This window comes from Lygodium microphyllum, chromosome 2 (genome assembly GCF_053477565.2).
Source record: "Lygodium microphyllum isolate KBCC chromosome 2, Lygodium_microphyllum_v1.1.10, whole genome shotgun sequence".
Lineage (NCBI taxonomy): Eukaryota > Viridiplantae > Streptophyta > Polypodiopsida > Schizaeales > Lygodiaceae > Lygodium > Lygodium microphyllum.
In genome coordinates this window covers 79,875,992-79,893,983 of record NC_141136.1, presented here as the reverse complement: position 1 = coordinate 79,893,983, position 17,992 = coordinate 79,875,992, and the positions used below count along the sequence as shown (strand labels likewise).

At 42.6% G+C, this 17,992-nt stretch overlaps 1 protein-coding gene across 2 annotated transcripts in view; it reads left to right on the top strand.

Moving 5' to 3' along the window:
* The window catches only part of LOC148039929 (P-loop containing nucleoside triphosphate hydrolases superfamily protein), a 33,159-nt gene extending 16,699 nt beyond the window's left edge, over positions 1–16,460 (top strand). For both annotated transcript variants that reach the window (XM_087695312.1, XM_087695310.1), the window contains 3 exons: positions 15,456–15,587; positions 15,739–15,930; positions 16,014–16,460. In XM_087695312.1, coding sequence (XP_087551438.1) covers positions 15,456–15,587; positions 15,739–15,930; positions 16,014–16,352 — 663 coding nt within the window. In that variant the 3' untranslated portion in view covers positions 16,353–16,460. The remainder of the gene's footprint in view (positions 1–15,455; positions 15,588–15,738; positions 15,931–16,013) is intronic.
* Positions 16,461–17,992: the final 1,532 nt, after the last annotated feature.

The window sequence follows — 17,992 nt, the reverse complement described above, 5'->3', positions numbered from 1 at the left end:
ACCTGTTCTCCATTGTGATAGTCAGAGTGCTATCATGCTAGCACGGAATCTTGTCTTTCATGCAAAGACAAAGCACATACAGGTGAAGTACCACTTCATTGGAGATGTACTTGACAACAAAAGCATTGAGCTTGTCAAAGTGCATATAGATGATAACCCTACAAACCTTCTCATGAAGGGTCTTCCAGCAAAGCGGTTTGCTCATTGCCGACAAATGATGGGAGTTGAATAGATATATGTATTTCAGCTTTGTACATACCTAGACTCAGCTGATTCTTTTCTCCTCTTAAGGCACATTGCCTTTAGGTGGAAGGTTGTTGGAAATAAAATGTCTTCTCAAATGTAAGAGAAACTAGCTCTAAAACCTTGGAGAATCTATATCTCAATCTTTGTAGGATATAAGTGTCATCCTATGTGCATGGTAGCACACATGTATGTATTTTGAAAAAATTCCATTAAGAAATCCTTTGTAGTCTCTAGGATGCAAGCAAGGGTACTCCTTGTCCACTTGTAAACATTGAAGCTATGCATGTCACAGATCTCCTTGATTACCCTCTCAAATGGTAGATTTAGAATTGCATTATCAAAAGCTTTCATTTCCTTCTTGATCTCCCTAAGACATCTCATACCTTGTGAGAATCTCCTTATATGCTTTTTTGGTGGTATGGAGTATTAATGGATCTTGTTTCTAGGATAAATATGGCTTGTGCCTTTTAAATATGCTCGGGTGTGAACACACCCTTAGCACTTGTACTTACATATATATATCTATCTAAAAACCTAAAGGTATACACTCGTCATTGTACCTAAAAACGTGCTCACTCTCTACTCTGCTCTCTCTCACTCTCTCTGTCTCTTACTGCGCGTAACGACTGTCTACCTCGATCTCCGTGCCTAACCGGTCCCTATAATATGGTTGCTAAGAGTGAGAACCAATGGTGTAGGGATTCGAATGAATGCTGAAGGAGTCACGGACCAAGCTCGAATGCTCAAGCAACCATGCTCTGATACTAGTTGAAAGGTGAGAAGGATTGAAGCTTGCACGAGAGAGCTATGGTAGGAGAGCAAGAGTAAGAGAGAGAGATTCATAATGTGGAAACTCCAACAATCACAATGTGTGACCGGCCTTCCCTTTTTTCACCTGTCACTAAAAGAATAAAGAATAAAGTGATGGTGACGAGCGCTCGCCGCCTGTAGTATGCAAGCGCGGGTATTGTCAGTATAGTAATACACGGGCGGCTAGACGGAGGCGTCTTTAATCCCAACAAAGTGTTAGATGAACTTGACATTGGGCTTGGTTGTGACGAAGAAGATGGATTGCCACTCATCCCAAATGCTATATGTTCTTCCTGATCATAGAGGTGGCCAATTGCATCAACCAATCTAGATGAATTAGGAGCAAGACTTCCAAGAGTTGGAGAGTGGTAGCTACAATCATATTTGATGCACAAGTATTCTTGGAACTCGTCTATCATGAATCGTGTATTTGGCCAAGAAGAAGAAGGTGAAGGCGGAGCATTGTCTTCCTTATCTAGTCCATAATGCCTTCTCAGGGTCTCCAATGACAAAGAAGTCTTGTAAGACATAGCATGATCCCAAGAAGGAGTCTAAGACATTGTGAATTGGTTACACATCGTTTGTGTATCTCGCACAAAACCAAGCTCTCCACAATAGCCACAATATTCTCTTTACAAGAGCACTAGCTTGATACCATGTGAAGATAAGCTAGGGTTTGCATTGAGAAAAAACAAACTGTACGAACATGACTAAAACACAATAACTCAGACAATCACATAGAACCGTAAACGCAATGCGAAAACACAAACACAAACAAAGAAAGAAGAGAACTTTGAAGTGAATGAATCAATGTTGTAAATGAAGGAAAGAGTGTACAGAATGCCCAAAGGCAAAGCAATGAATGTAGTTAAGAGTGTGGCATTCACTGGAGATGGATCTTGAGTGTCCTTGAGTAACCCATTCTTCCTTTTTGCAACCCTATTTTGCTGTGGAGTATATATAGTTTATATTGATGTGCAATGTATTTTTGCTTCAAATAATTATTAAGTAAAAAATACATATAATCCCTCCCTTGGTCCGAATGGAGAGTCTTAATCTGATAGCCAAATTGATTTTTCACAAGTGCAGTAAAAGCCAAAATGCATCATACACTTTTGATATTTTAACTAATGAATAAACCCAACAAAAACTTGTAAAGTCATTAATGAAGGTGACGAAATAATAATATTTACCCAATGACTTTGTCTGCATGGGTTGTCATGAGGACATGTATTTTTGAAACCTCACTTAACAAGTGGATTAATTTTTAATCACATGATTAAGTAAATGTTACACATGTGAGGTGCAATTGGGATTAAAGTAAATTTACGAGCTCAGGACCCGAAGAAATCACGGGATGTCAAAGGCAAAGGTTGCTATAAGTTATGCCGCACAGGTACTTGGTAGTATCTAGTGTCAGTTGTTGTTGGTCTAGGTCATTCATTTGACCATAACTGTCAGTTGGTGATACTGGAGAAGTGGCGTTTAATAGTATCTAACGCCAAATTGATGGCCAAAGATGGCACAGAGACACTCGGGAATGGAAGTTGCCTAGCCAATTTAATTATTGGCCAGTCAGATGATTTTTCAGGGCATTGAAATAATTATTAGATTAATTTTTAGTATTTAAAGGCTAAAAATTAATATTTAATTATGAAAAATGCTGGAAAAACCATTTGGGAAGGTTGCCACTTGTCAAAAATGCCCATGCAAGATTGAAAAACGTCTTTAGAGGTTGGAGAGAAGCATTTTTATGATAGGTTGCTGGTCTGATTTGTAGCCATTGGAGGACCCTTTGAGGTAGCTAGGGGCAGAAGAAGACCAATCAACAGCAGGTGACAACATCTACAGGCTATTGAGATAGGGCAGTAGGAGTAAATGACTATTTTCTTCAATTCTTTGCATCTACATGCTATTGTGGCAGGGCAGCAGCTGTATTTGACCGATTTTCAGTCATTCTTCGCGATAAAACTCTGAATTTCCTCTCTATATAGCTTTCCCTCTCATCTCCCAGCCTGTTGAGATAGGGCAACAGGAGTAAACAGCAGGTGACAACATCTACAGGCTGTTGAGATAGGGAAGCAGGAGTAAATGATTGATTTTCTTAAGTTCTTTGCATCCACATGTTGTTATGGCAGGGCAGCAGCTGTATTTGACCAATTTTCAGTCATTCTTCACGACAAAACTCTGAATTTCCTCTCTATACAACTTTTCCTCTCATCTCCCAGCCATTTCTCAGCCTTGCTCCAAAGATCTTAACATTTCGACCCTTGGAGGTTGAGGAATTTTGGATATATCTGCTGTAAACCCTAATCTGTAGAGCAGGAATTAGGGTTTAGCAGTAGCCTCGGGAAGCGTGCCAGAAATTAGAAGCTCCAAGACTTGGATTCAACAGGGCTAAAGCTGTTTTTAGCCTATTCAAGTGGAGGGACCAGCAAATAATTGAATTTGGGGCATTTTCCATCTCCATCAAAGCGGGTGAAGGCCAATTGATTTCCCGAATCAAGGGGGAAATCGGATTAAAGACTTGCTGGTGATTCATCATAGCAAGGGGAGTTGGAATACCGAAAGGGATTGGGAGAATCCCATTGTAAATCAACTTATTCTTCAATAAAGCTAAAGAAATACCGAAAGGGGCACCAATTTTGGGGCCAATCGGGTGTGCATTGTCCAAGATCAGTAGGTAAATTTGTATTTTCAGATTTGCATTAACTATTTGCTGCTGTTATAATCAGGGATTTACTACCCATCCATGGAAGGAAGGCTGGTTTCATGGGTCCACATACATCTGAATGCATAATCTGCAACCTGGCCGCAACTTTAAAGGCAATATCACGAGGCAAAGAAAACCGATGCATTTTTTCCAATATGCATTCCTTACAAATGTGCTCAATAGGTCTCTCCAGGAGAGATAAGACTTCCAACATCTGCGTACGTTGCATAAGCATCAAACTACCATAATTCACATGCCCCTTACGAGCATGCCATAACTCTGCCTGTGACATAGCAAGAGAAGTAGATGCCAAATAAATCAACTGATTGACTAAATGAGCATCTAACTCATAAAGTCCATGACATAATGTGCCAGCAAATATCAAAGTCAAGAATTCCTTATCCCTGACCATGCATTTATCATCATCAAAAGTGACTTGCATCATACACTTTTGACATTTTAACCGATGAATAAACCCAACAAAAACCTGTAAAGTCATCAATGAAGGTGAGGAAATAATAATATCCACCCAATGACTTTACCTGCATGGGTCTACATACATTTGAATGCATAATTTGCAACCTGGCCGTAGCTTTAAAGGCAACATCACGAGGAAAAGAAAACCAATGCATTTTTCCCAAAATGCATCCCTTACAAATGTGCTTAGGAGGTCTCTCCAAAGAGAAATAAGCCTGTCAACATTTGCGTACGTCATAATTCACATGCCCTATACGAGCATGCCATAACTCAGCCTATGGCATAGCATGAGTAATAGTAGATGCCAAATAAATCGATTGATCAACCAAGTGAGTATCTAACTCATAAAGTCCATGATATAATGTGCTAGTAACTATCAAAGTCAAGAATTCCTTATCCCTGACCATGCATTTATTATCATCAAAAGTGACTTGCATTCCACATTTTGCTAAAGATAAGATAGACAGCAAATTCTTCTTTATCCCTAGCACATATAAAGCATCTTGCAAACAAAGAGTAGAGCCATCAATGGCTTTCAAAACACTCTCCAACACCTCTAACAAGATAACATGCATTGTTGGCACATTGCACTGATTTGCCAGTAGAAGCTCCAACAACAAAATTAAACAAAACCCTGCGGGATATAATGTGCTTAGAAGCACCATCATTAAAGAACCAAGTACTAGCATCCTCTATAGAGTTGAATGCTCTATCTGCCCAAGAAGAGTCATAACTGCAAGTATAAAAACAGTGGTCATGGTCAATGATAAACGTTGCAGTCTCCATAGCAGCAACAATAGAAGGTGCATTTGAAATTGCCATCCCAGACTCCTTTTTCTCCTTGGCAATGCGTTTTTTGCATTTTGTGATATAATGACTTGGCTTTTTACAATAATGGCACTTGCTCTTCTTGGCTTGTGTACCCCCCTGCTTCTTGTTGTTCTGTGAAGTTCTAGTACTTCCAGAACTTTGCGGAGCATTCTTGGACTGATTGCCCTTCCCCTTCTGTCTTGCCATAAAAGCGTGTTCAGAAGCTACAACATCCATCCCATAATTCTTCCTTGTTTGCTCTTCTTGTAGTAGTAAGCTAACCAACTGAAGAAAAGTAAGTGGCTGCATAGAAATCTGTATTGTAAGATTCAATGCCGTATGAAAGGTCAAATAAGAAGGTGGTGAAGAGTTCAAAGTCGTAGAAATCATGTGAGCATTAGAATAATACTCATCTACATTCATCAACCGCTTGCCCAAGTCTTGAATTTTATTAAGGTGATCTTGCATATCATCAACTTCTTCCATCTTCACATTTTCAAGCTCCTTTTTATAAAAAAAAATGCGAGTATCATTTTTTCTAGCAAACATATGCTCAAGTGTAAGCCATGCTACTCGTGAAGTAGCAACAGAATTGATAAACGGGATTATTGACCGTTGAACAGCCAATGCAATAAGTGACAATGCTTGGGCATCCCTAGTGTCCCAAACCTTCTATGTAGCTTTTCTTTGGGGTGGTGGTTGAACGGCAGCTTGCCTTTGACCACACTCCTTGTGGAGGAGTTGCAGGAGCCAAATTACCAATATGTACTTCTTCCCCATTGACATAATCCCAAAGATTTTTTGCAACAAGCACATTCTTTATCATGAAGGACCACAGAGAATAGTTGTTGCCATCCAATCTATCCTCTTTGATACAGAAGTGAAGACATTACTTTGTCCTTGATTTTCCATGGTAAATGTCACTCTTTCAAATGCACAAGAGCAATAACAAAAGTTGGCTGACTTGGAAATCCTCAAATTTCCAGAAATTACAACAAATGCCAAGCTGTAATCAACTAAATCGTGTCACACTTGACCACTATTGCCTCAATGTGCTGAAAATTTTCAGATTTACAGCAAGCAACACCAAGCCCAATGCAATCACAGTGCTCGGCAGCACTAAAAACACAAAAGCCCCAAAATTTGACTATCCAATGTGTAAGATTTTAGTCAATTTTAGACTGAAACCTCAATACACATGCCAATGTTTGCCAGAAATACAAAAGCCCCAAATTTGCTAACTCAAATGCTTGCAAATTTCTGCAATTTGTGCATTGAAATACTTGCTGAAGCAGAATTTGACCTATCCTTGCAAAAGCCCTTTGCTTTGGCTCTGATATTCTGAATAGAATAATAAAATATACATGTGGTAGTTGAAGACGAGCCGAAAGGATGTTGACATGGCAAGGCAGAGTTGGAGAAGCTGTAGTAAACTGGGGGAACGGAGCCGGTGGAGCTGTAGCAAACAAGGCGGGTGGAGTTGGAAGGCAGAATTGCTAGCGGTGCCAAGCATAGGGCGGCAATTGATTGTGCCGGCGGTGCCTGGCATAGGTCGGCAACTAGCTGTAGGGTGGTGTCCGCGGGCAGATTTGGCACAGTGGCCGAGGTGGCTGTAGGGTGGCCGAGGTGGCTCTGATACCACTTGTTGGTGATGGACAGCAGCAGTTCAGCTTCAAAGTGAGTGTACACGATAGTAGTGAGAGAGAGTGTGGTCACTGCTCGACACTTGATTGATTGAAAGATGAGATTTGTACAATACAACCCTTAGACTTTAGGGTTGTTAAGTGACTTAAAGTGCGTTCACACATAGATGTGCGTAATATGCGCTAAGTGACCAAAATGTGTAACATAAATACACATATGAGGAATAATGTGACTGGGGGGAAAAACCTCACTTACGAAGAGTAAAAAGTGCCCAAGTGTCCTATGTGCAGATCATTGACACTCTTGTGCAAGTGTAGACGTGATTAAAATATAAGATGCTCCTTGTTGCTCAACTCATGATGATAAACTTCATAGCTTTGACAACCTCACATGGAGTGCTGTTATGAAAAGCTCTATAAGCTTCCTTCAGAGTTTAATGGAGTAGCTAATGCTTCTTCACAGCCCATGAGCTTCACTCATGTCCTCAATGTTGCTTGAGCACAAGGCATCTTCGAGGTTATAGGGGAGGCTTCCATCTCGACATGGTGGCCAAGATGAGACATTTGCAACTTCAGAAAAGGGTGATAGGAAGAAGTGGAAGGTTCAATGTTATCACTGTGGTAAGAAGGGATGCCTATGCAAGGATTGCAAGGAGTTGGTGGCTTTGATGAAGAAGAAGAAGAAGAAGCAACAGAATATAGACTTCTTCAATGAATGCCATTCTCATCCTTCTTTGACTTTCACTTGGATTCTCCTGCCAAGGCGAAGGCCTAGGCATGGAAGGGGTTCTCTTCTTCAAACCGAGAGAAGGGCTTGGCTACTACTCCTACTACTTTGCAGTATTGGTGATGTGGTCATCCCTCGCGACTCTTTAGTGCCAAAGAGTGGGTATGAGAGGGTGGTGAGGTGGGGCAGATACACCTTATCTATATAGGTATACAAATGCACAGGATCAAGAGAGGGCTATTCCCTAACGAATCGACTGAAGTTTGGTAGGTTCTGAAATCCTAGAGATAGGATTGACATCCAAGTTTATGATGGGCTGTTTTTTGACAAAGACTAAGATTGGCTCCTAGTTCGAATTGACATGAGGGGACACTTTGATGGTCTGGCAGGGTATCCATGGTTATGTATGCTTAGAGGCATCGCGAGCAAATTGAAGGCCAATCCACGAGCAAACCAAGGGGCAAATTGGTTTGAAGACTTATCGGTTGCTATGGACAGCAAGATGTATTGAAGATTGAAGGAGATCAGGTTGGATCTCAATGTACTTCAACCTCTAGCAATACAAGTTAAAGAGATACCACAAGGGACACTATTTTTGGGGCCAACCAAGTGTATGCTACTATGAGGCATTGTTTGATATGTTAAGAAGACTGCTAGGGTTTGCAGTGAGGACACACAGAGTGTATGACCATGACGGAAACACAAAGACATAGACACAGACACAGAGGGCAAAACGCAAACCCTAAACGCAAAACTCAAAACTCAAACACAAAAACTCAAACACAGACAGAAGAAGGGAGAGAGAGAACATAACTTTGAAGTGAATGAATGCTGTAAATGAATGTAAGAGTGTACAGTGTGCTCAAGGGCAGAGCAATGTCGGAGTGTGACATCCACCGAAGACGGATCCCAAGTCTGTGACCACCAGTTGGAGTGTCGGAGTGCTGAATAGTGAATGGCAGCAGGCTGGTCACCAAAACGCAGCAGTCTGGAGGCTGAAAACTGATAAACGCAGCAGTGTACCACCGATCGGGGGCTGGAAACTGTGCACAGTCTGTTGTAAACAGCAGGCTGAAACAGTGTCTGAGAGTGTCAGGGCCTGCAATGCTGAAAATGTAGGTTGGCTGACCCTGGAGATGATGGATAGCAGGCTGAACAGCAGTCTGGGACAGTTTGGAGCAGTCGCCAGCAGCTGAGAGCTGTCGCCTACAGCAATGGACATGCTGAAGATGATGTGGCTGCAGTCGATGATGGCTGGACAGTAGATGGAGGCGGGCTGCAGGCTGGAAACTGGGCGCCAACAGCAGCAGAGAGTGTGTGGGCTTGTGTAACCTACAAAACAAGGATAATTGCTGAATGGGGGTAGCCTATCTATTTATAGATGTGGAAGGGCGCCCCAAAAATTAGGGTTTCCACTAAACTTTCTCAAACCGCTCCCGTTTTAGGGTTTTCACTGACTTCTCTTGAACTGCTCCCCGTTTTAGGGTTTCACTCTAAAAGAGCATTTTTAGTGTGTTTTGGGGTTGTTTAAGAGGCTAATCAGCAAGTAATGCATATTTTGGCTCAACACCCCCTCTCAGCCCCAAGACTAAGCCAAAAGGTTAGTCCAGCCATTGTGATGTTGATGTACCCCTAGGCGTCCCACCCCAAAGCAGCCAAGGCATCGGACAAAGGGTACACGTCGGTTGCCCAGTGGCCTACCAAGACTACAGAGGCGATGGTTATCTTACCAAGGGAATCCAAGTAGTCACCCTAGAGAGAACAGGGCATTGGACAAAGGGTGCACGTCGACTGCCCAGTGGCCTACCAAGCCCTACAAAGGCGGATGGAACTACATGGAACTTTTTTGTGTGTTTTTTTTTTTTTTTGAATAACTGTGGTAAATTTTATGGAATGTGGCCGATTGAAGAATAGTGACCCAGAAGACGAGAGTAGGGAGGGTACACCCAACACATCACAAAACAGTACAAGCTAACCCATCCACTCAGGGTGTTGATGATGAGGAAAAGTAGGTGATGAGGTATCCATGTGATGAAGAAGAATGGTGGTGTGGTAACAGCAGCCGCTGGTGGAAACAGCTTAAGATTTGCTCAAGTGGTGCTCTGCACAATGAGATGCAAAGTATGCTACATGCTGAAGAATGCTCATGCAGCAGGTGCCACTTGGACAGTGTTCTTCATGGGGAAATTTTTCACTTGACGAAGCGCCCTAGTACAAAGATGATGAAATCATGCAATGCAAAGGGTAAGGTACAACAGGAAGGAGAAGCCGAGTGCTGAAGCCTGTAGAATACCAAGAAGGGTAGGAACCCCCTCTCAACCTTGATGTAGATGCTGAAGAAGGAGGAGGAGCCTGATGTCGGTCTTCGTGTGGTGTCGATAACCATAAGGAATGAAGAGGAGGAGGAAGCATCTCAACTGGAAGAGCTAGGTAGAAGTCACCGCTATGATAGCATCAAGAGAGATGCTGCATGATCCACCTCGGGAGGGGAAGCCTCCATGCTGGTAGAAGAGCAAAACTCCAAGGATGGTGAAACCATGAAGGAACGACGCACATCCCAAGCCTCCAGTCCAGGTAGGACTGGGCAAACTTGCATGTTAGCCCTACACTGAAAACAAAACCAACAAAGGAGATCAAAGTCTGCAATCACAGAGGTCAGTAGTGAGATGCTTAAAAAACAAAACAAAACAAAAATGAAAAGCTAACTAAAGGAACAAGTGCAAAGATGCAAATATGTATGTGTGTGTGAGTAAATACAGCGGAAGACTTAAAATGTAGAGATAAAAATCCTATGGGCCCGACTCTAAGAGTGCGAAAAATGAATGCTAGACTGACCTAGGGTATCCGAAAGGACCTAGAGACATACTAGTCTAAGAAGGTGGCCACCATCGCGTACGTCCAGTAGCAGGGCTCTGCCAAGGGAATGCCTGACGAGGTGGGGAGGAAGGTGAGATAGATGCATGAAGTGCAACGGGATCGGAACCTGTAGACCAATCAACCAATCCTTCAGGAGTAGAGAAGGATGGCCGCTGAGGTTGTCCGGGTGCCACATGTCCAGCAGTCGCTGTGGGGGCTGGAGGAGCAAATGGGGCAGCAGCAGAAGGCGTAGCCCCACTGGACTGTGAAGTCGCAGCGGTCTGCTGAGGTTTTTTAGGTGGAAGACCTTTGGCCTTAGAGCGACACTCCTCGTCCACATGGCCTACTCTTTGGCAATGTGTGCAAAACTGGTTTTTCTTAGGGAGTTGCTGCCAAATAGGTCTTGATTCTTTGGTTCCATCGGAGGAAGAGGAGTCACCCTTTGATTGGCTTGTCTTCGCATCTAGCGAGTTCTTGCCACTAGTGGTTTTTTCTCCCGAAGAAGAAGCAACCAACCCCCTCTGCTCTGAATAAGGCTGTGATGAGGATTTCTTGTGGACTTGATCATGCAGCCTTGCGTAATGCAAGAACTGGCACTCAAACTCGTAGAAGGTTGGCAATCGAGGTTGGGAGATGATGTGTTGAATGAAATTGAAGTATTTTGCGGGCAACTTATTCAAGAAGAATGTAACTTGATCGTCATTTGACTTTGGAGAGCCAATAGTGGCGAACTCGGTATGTAACTGCCTATAGTCAGCCATCTTGACTTTGAGATCATCCCCTTCCTTAAGAGAGAACTCTTGAAGCTCAAAGTCGAGATTGATGCGCCGAGTATGATCACAAGCCGCATAGTGGTCGAGAAGATGACTCCAATGCTCTGACGCGAGCAGGAAGTGCTGCAACTGAGAGTGAAACTCAAGAAGCAATCCTTACATTAGCTTAATATTGGCTGTAGCATTGCGGACTCTCCATTGACGGATGTAGTCAGGGTGAGTTAGTCGAGGGTCCGACATAGGCTCTAGACCAATGGCGAGGTTCCAAAGACCTTGAGACTCAAGCACTTGTTGCATGAAATTCGACCAAGTAGTGAAATTTGACCCGTTAAAACGTGTCTTATCCGTGAAGGCATTCTTGGCCATTGCAATAGGAGTGGTAGTGCTCGGAGATGGATAGTGTAAAAAAGTGTAGTGAGGCTAGGATGGGGGAGTGGAGTACACTTGGGAATGGGCCCCAGAGTGCCCACTAGGGATGCGGATAGTGTGCAAGGTGGATCCATAGGTAGGGATGGGTTGACTAGGCATGGGCATGGTAGCCACATGAGGAACCCAAGGAGGTGGGATGGGAACACGGGGAGCAAAAGATAGGAATCCTTGCGTAGGTGTAACCCAAGGAGAGTGTGAAGATGCACCATAAGCTAAGGATGGAAACCCCTGTGTATGAGTGGTCATGGGAGATGTGAAGCTGGGGATAGTGACGGGGATGCCCATTATAGTCGACCTAGGAGTTATGGATATGCTTATTTGCTGAAAGGTGAGAGGCACTGTGTTAAAGGGTGGCATTCCCCCTAACGAAGTACCATGGTGCAAAGAGATAGAGAATGGGGTGGAGAAGGAAAAGGTGCTAGGAGCGAAGATGGTAGATCCAACCCCTAGGGTGTGTGATGCAGATGTGGAGTATAATCCAAGATTTTGGAAAGATGATGAGAGATGATCAAGGTGTGATATAGAAGAGGGTGGGATGGGAGGGAAGTGAGAAGTGTGTGTAATATACTAAAATGAAACAGAAGCTGTAGATGTACTTGAATTTCGTCTGCTTCGTGAGCCCCCTCTATTGAAGTTCACATATGCAAAGCCATTTGGATCCTGTACCTCAAAAGAAGAAACATGCGAGGGTTTTGATTCATGCAACACAAAAGAATTGTATAAACCTGACATTGGACCTGGCGGAGATGATGAAGATGGATCGCTAGACGTTCCGAATGCCGTATGTCCTCCATGATCGGAGAGGTGGCCAGCCTCATCAACCGGTTCGAATGTGGTAGCAAAACTGGTAGGAGGGGTGTAAACATCACCGTACTTATTGCGATAGTACTCCTCAAAGTCCTCCTCTGTCATGTTAGTGAAATCTGGTGAAGGTGGAGTGTCGTCCTCCTCACTGAGTCCATAATGCCATCTCAAGGCCTCCAATGATGGAGAAGCCTGATAAGACATCATAGGAACTGGAGAAGAAGGTGTTTGGGACATTGTGATTCGGTTACGAGTTGTATTGTGTGCCTTGCACAAAGACTAGCTCTCAACAATATTTGCAGGATACTCTCTACAAGAGCACTGGCTCTGATACCATGTTAAGAAGACTGCTAGGGTTTGCTCTGAGGACACACAGAGTGTACGACCACGATAGAAACACAAAGACACAGACACAGACACAAAGGGCAAAACTCAAACCCTAAACGCAAAACTCAAAACTCAAACCCTAAATGCAAAACTCAAAACTCAAACACAAAAACTCAAACACAAACAGAAGAAGGGAGAGAGAGAACACAACTCTGAAGTGAATGAATGCTGTAAATGAATGTAAGAGTGTACAGTGTGCTCAAGGGCAAAGCAATGTTGGAGTGTGACGTCCACCGAAGATGGATCCCAAGTCTGTGATCACCAGTCGGAGTGTAGGAGTGCTGAATAGTGAATGGCAGCAGGCTAGTCACCAAAACGCAGCAGTCTGGAGGCTGGAAATTGATAAACGCAGCAGTGTACCACCGATCGGTGGTTGGAAACTTTGCACAGTCTGCTGTAAACAGTAGGCTGAAACGATGTCTGAGAGTGCCAGGGCCTGCAATGCTGAAAACGCAGACTGGCTGACCCTGGAGATGATGGACAGCAGGCTGAACAGCAGCCTGGGACGGTTTGGAGCAATCACCAGCAGCTGAGAGCTGTCACCTACAGCAATGGACATGCTAAAGATGATGTGGCTGCAGTCAATGATGGCTGGACAGCAGATGGAGGCGGGTTGCAGGCTGGAAACTGGGCACCAACAACAGCAGGGGGTTTGTGGGATGGTGTAACCTGTAAAACAAGGATAATTGCTGAATGGGAGCAGCCTGTCTATTTATAGATGTGGAAGGGTGCCCCAAAAATTAGGGTTTTCACTAAACTTTCTCGAACCGCTTCCCGTTTTAGGGTTTCCACTGAACTCTCTCGAACTGCTCTCCGTTTTAGGGTTTTACTCTAAAAGAGCATTTTTAGTGTGTTTTGGGGCTGTTTAAGAGGCTAATCAGCAAGTAATGCATATTTTAGCTCAACATGATAGACATAGAGAGTTGCTATAATTCTTCTCTTTATAGGAGCTCGTATGATTGACATCAACATCAAGTTCTTTCCAAGGCACGTTGGTGGTGGCTTGCACACCCACTACTTGGGTATCCGTGGTCCTATCTAAGTGTCATTGCTGTAATATGATGAGTCCTTATCATTCTATCCTTGTATTGTACCAGATCACTCATGATCAGAGAGTGTATGTTAGTAAATTAATTAGCTCATGAGTGAGTCTGTGCATGCAGTATGGGTTGTGCACATTATTATTTGTGCATTTCTTTTTGGTCCTTGTTTTCTGAGCTCCCCAACTGGCTGATTGATTATTTCATTCATTATTTTGTTGGCCTTTGCAGACAAGCAAGTCCTATTGGAGAGAGAGAGCCAGTACTAGTGCTCACATAGCTGGTGACTCACTATCGTACATGATAGTTTCATGACTTGGTATATGGATTCCATTTCCTGAGCATATCTTTTTCTTCTTCTTTCTAGTGTTCTTTAGTTTCTCTTTTCTTACAGTCTTCTACGCTTCCATTGTTGCACTAACATCTGACAGTTCATGGTGAGATTGTGAGCCTATGAAGGTGCATGAGTGAGTGAGGGATTTAAGAATTGTGGACTGGAATCTTCCTATTACTGCTGTTATGTTAGATTTGAGAATCATTTCCTTCTTTTGGGTTCTCTTGTATTTTTGTGAGTTGTGCATTTAGGAACTAGTCTCTTAGATGAATAGTTTAGCCACTTTTATGTGATTAATGTGTAGCTTAATTAGAGGTAGCTAAAAGCTCGAGTTCTTACACTTTACCTCCTTGACTTGCTTGCACTTGATTCAGATGGGGTCTTGCTCCTCAACTCTCTTCTAGACTTTATTCCATGCATTACAATCATTTTGTAATGGCTTCTTAGCTTTAGCATGTGTGTTAAATGTGGATCATAAAAATGCTTACTAAATTCCAAAATCGATATCATATGTACATAAGTTTTGGTGATCTCGAAGGGTAAACAACCCTCGATCACATGATAGTGACCGTCAAGTTCAAAAGGCAGCACATGAGTTTTATAGTCAATGTATAAAGAAGAATATTTATAAAACAACCATGGCTATGAAGAAGGAAATTGACATGGTCAAAGCTCATCATTTGGAAGTCCAGGAGCTCATGGTACTATTGGATCGAAAGATCCAAGCTTGGCACCATCTGATCTCAGCGATCCACATTGGGCTCTATGCATGGCAGACACGAAAAGCTCGGTCAATGGGTACGATGTGGAGCTGCAATTGAGAAGAAAGGAAATTATGAGGAGAAAGACACAAAGGGTTTCACCTTTTGTTTTGAGCAAACAAAGGCTGCGAAAATCATCTTCTAGCTGTCTTTTATGCTCCAGTTTTAACATTCTCACATTGTCAATTGAATTGAGTATCTTGGTTGGAGGTAGAATGGGCTTCTTTGTATAAGAGTGGTAGCTACTAGGCAACTGTAGACTGAATCTCTAGAGAAACTTGAGGAAGTGCTGAAGATGGATGGATGCTTAAACATAAGGGTCACTGAAGGAAGCCCAAAAAGAGGCTTGCACAACCTAAGTAGATTTAATTTAAGATTTTTAATGCAAGTTGCCTTTTGGATTTTAAAAAGCAGATTTTGTTTTTGACATTAGCATGAAGTTGCTTTTATAACCATGCAAGCTGCCTTTAGCATATGCTTTGTGGATCCAAAGAATCAAATTACAAAAGGTTTTACTTTATGAATGGATCAGGTACTTCATGGCAATGCTTCATAAGCTAAAGGAGCAAAGCAAGATAGTTGGAAGATCCGGTTGTGTTCACTGAGTTAAAATTGAAGTGCTAATGCTGAAATGCTAACACGCAGGACCCAGTTCTGAAGGAAGTAGAGGAAGCTTTAGGTTCATCTCTTGGAGTTGGGCCCCAAGCACCCCCACAAAGGCCTTTGGTGATGGTTGTCAGTGGACCTAGCGGTGTTGGCAAAGATGCTGTGATCAAGGTGCCTTCACTTTCCTGGTTCACATGGGACATGCCACAGCATTCTGAAGCACTGGAAGAGTTTTGCTTGCACAGTTTTGAAGTATGGGGCTTTGAACGTTTCGGCAAGATACAGATTTTCACTTGATATATAATTTTTGCCTGAATTACAGAGACTTAAAGAAGTTAGGAAAGACATTCATTTTGTTGTCACAGCAACGACACGCCCAAAAAGGCCAGGTGAAATCCATGGCAAGGATTACTTTTTTGTCACAAAAGAGCAGTTTGAAACAATGATAGAAAAGGATGAACTTCTAGAATATGCAGTGGTTTATGGAGATTACAAGGGGATTCCTAAAGTGCAGGTTGGTATTATCGTAAGTCATATCAGAGTCTTTTTCTTTTTGGTAGCATTGTCATGTTCTTAGATAGCCTCTGTTTTGGGCAGGTCCGGGAGTGCCTCAAACAAGGATTAGATGTGGTCTTGCGAGTAGATGTGCAAGGTGCTGCAACTGTCCGCTCAATTCTTGGCTCAGGTGCTGTGTTTATATTTCTGGTTGCTGAGAGTGAAGCTGCCCTCGTCAAGAGGCTGATGGAGCGGAAAACAGAGACCAAAGATAAACTACTGCTCCGGGTTGCTACAGCAAGAGAAGAGCTGAAACGGATGGAGGAATTTGATTATGTAGTGGTCAATGCTGACCAGGAATTAGAAAAGTCAGTTTCTACAGTTTGCCACATTATTGATGCTGAGAAGGCTCGTGTGCAGCAAAGAGAGGCCTGCTTGTGATGAAGTTGACCCATTTGTAGTCATGATTATTAGTGTTGGTGAACCAGAATATTATACACCTGATTTTTTGTACCATTTGTAGCATTTGAGTAAATATGTTTTAATTCATGTCTTGCAGTAGTCTTGGAATTGGTTTTAACTGGTTAGTTTTCTTCGTCTCAGAGCATTGTGTTGGAAGGACTATCGGTACACGAATTATTTTCAGGTCCTGCATCATATATATTGGTATTTAAATGTGGATGACTTTTATAATGTTAATACTATGATTGTGATTACCCAAATCCTTAGGTCCCCTGCTCAACCAGCATGAGATATTTAGCTAATGTTAGGGTCAAAACGGTGTGCTATTAGGAGTGTCATCAATTGTGGTTTTCTTCATCAACTTTCATATGCTACTGCTTGGAGGAGAGAAGATACTTTTATCAGAAAGATGTTTTATCAAGATTTGTCTGTGTTATTGGTGTTTATCTTAGTTTGTTACTACATGAGCTTGCATCTCTTCAAGTGCAGTGTTGCAATGGCCGTCTGGTTTTCTAGTGTTGTATTATTGTGGCTTGTTTTTGTAGCCTTAACTGTGTTGTCTGTTATGTGGAGGAGTGTAAATAACAAATTTTCCTCGATGTGCTTGCATTGGTTTTTGTCCATGTTGATTTTCACTTTTGTTGTATGCATTTGTGTCTCGTATGCATCTGCTCTAGTTGGGCCTTCATTTGCATGTTTATTTACGTGTCATCGAACGATTCTCTCTTTGTTGGGGGTTCTTGTGTGATTATTAGCGGCGAGGTTGTTATCTATTGCTTTACTGGTGGGGGCAACAGGGGAGGTTGTGGCTGAACTTGGGGCACTGGCAGTGTGTGCTGTGCGGCCCCCTTCAGCACTTTTCTTGGATAGGCATGATGGTTTTAGTTTTGGTTTTTTGTACTATACTAGCTGTTTCACCCTGAATGAAGTTGTCGTGTTGCTTGTAATTGCAATTGAAGCGCTTGTTGTGTAAGGGCTTGAGGTGCATGGGACTAGTTCTATTAATAATTACACATGCAGCTAAATATTGGTTTCTCTTTATCCTTTTTCTCATTTTTCAAAAAAAAATAAAATTTAATCACACATTTTACAAATTATTGGTGTAGACGTGGGTTTTTGCATTTTGGGTCCTTATGCTTTTGTTATTTTAAGCATGTGTTTTGGGAAGGCATGCAATAAGTTGCTATGCTTTCCAATATTCTTGAAGCGAGACGCAACTATCGTTGCCTCCATGTGTGTTTGGTGCTCCCATCATATTGCTTCTTTGGAAGGGGTATAGTCGTAGTCCCTAGCTTTTGCGCATCTCCAATGGTCTCTTTTGCTTCTACGTCTTGCAAGTCAATGACCAGCAATGCCTTCATTGTTGGCAATCCTCTCACTTTGCGTTGCCCATACACAAGCTCAATCAGTATATAACCTGTGGTAGCCCATAAAGTAAAATGCAATAACCATGGCCACTTTAGACTCTTCCTTTGCAAGCCTTTGCTAAGGCCTTCACTATGGGCTGATGCCCTTTCTCACTCTTTCCATTTACCTTTGGATTATAAGTTGAAGTCAATGTGAGCTTTATACCTAGTCTTGAAAAGAACTCTCTAGCATCTTTTGTATCTAACTCTCCT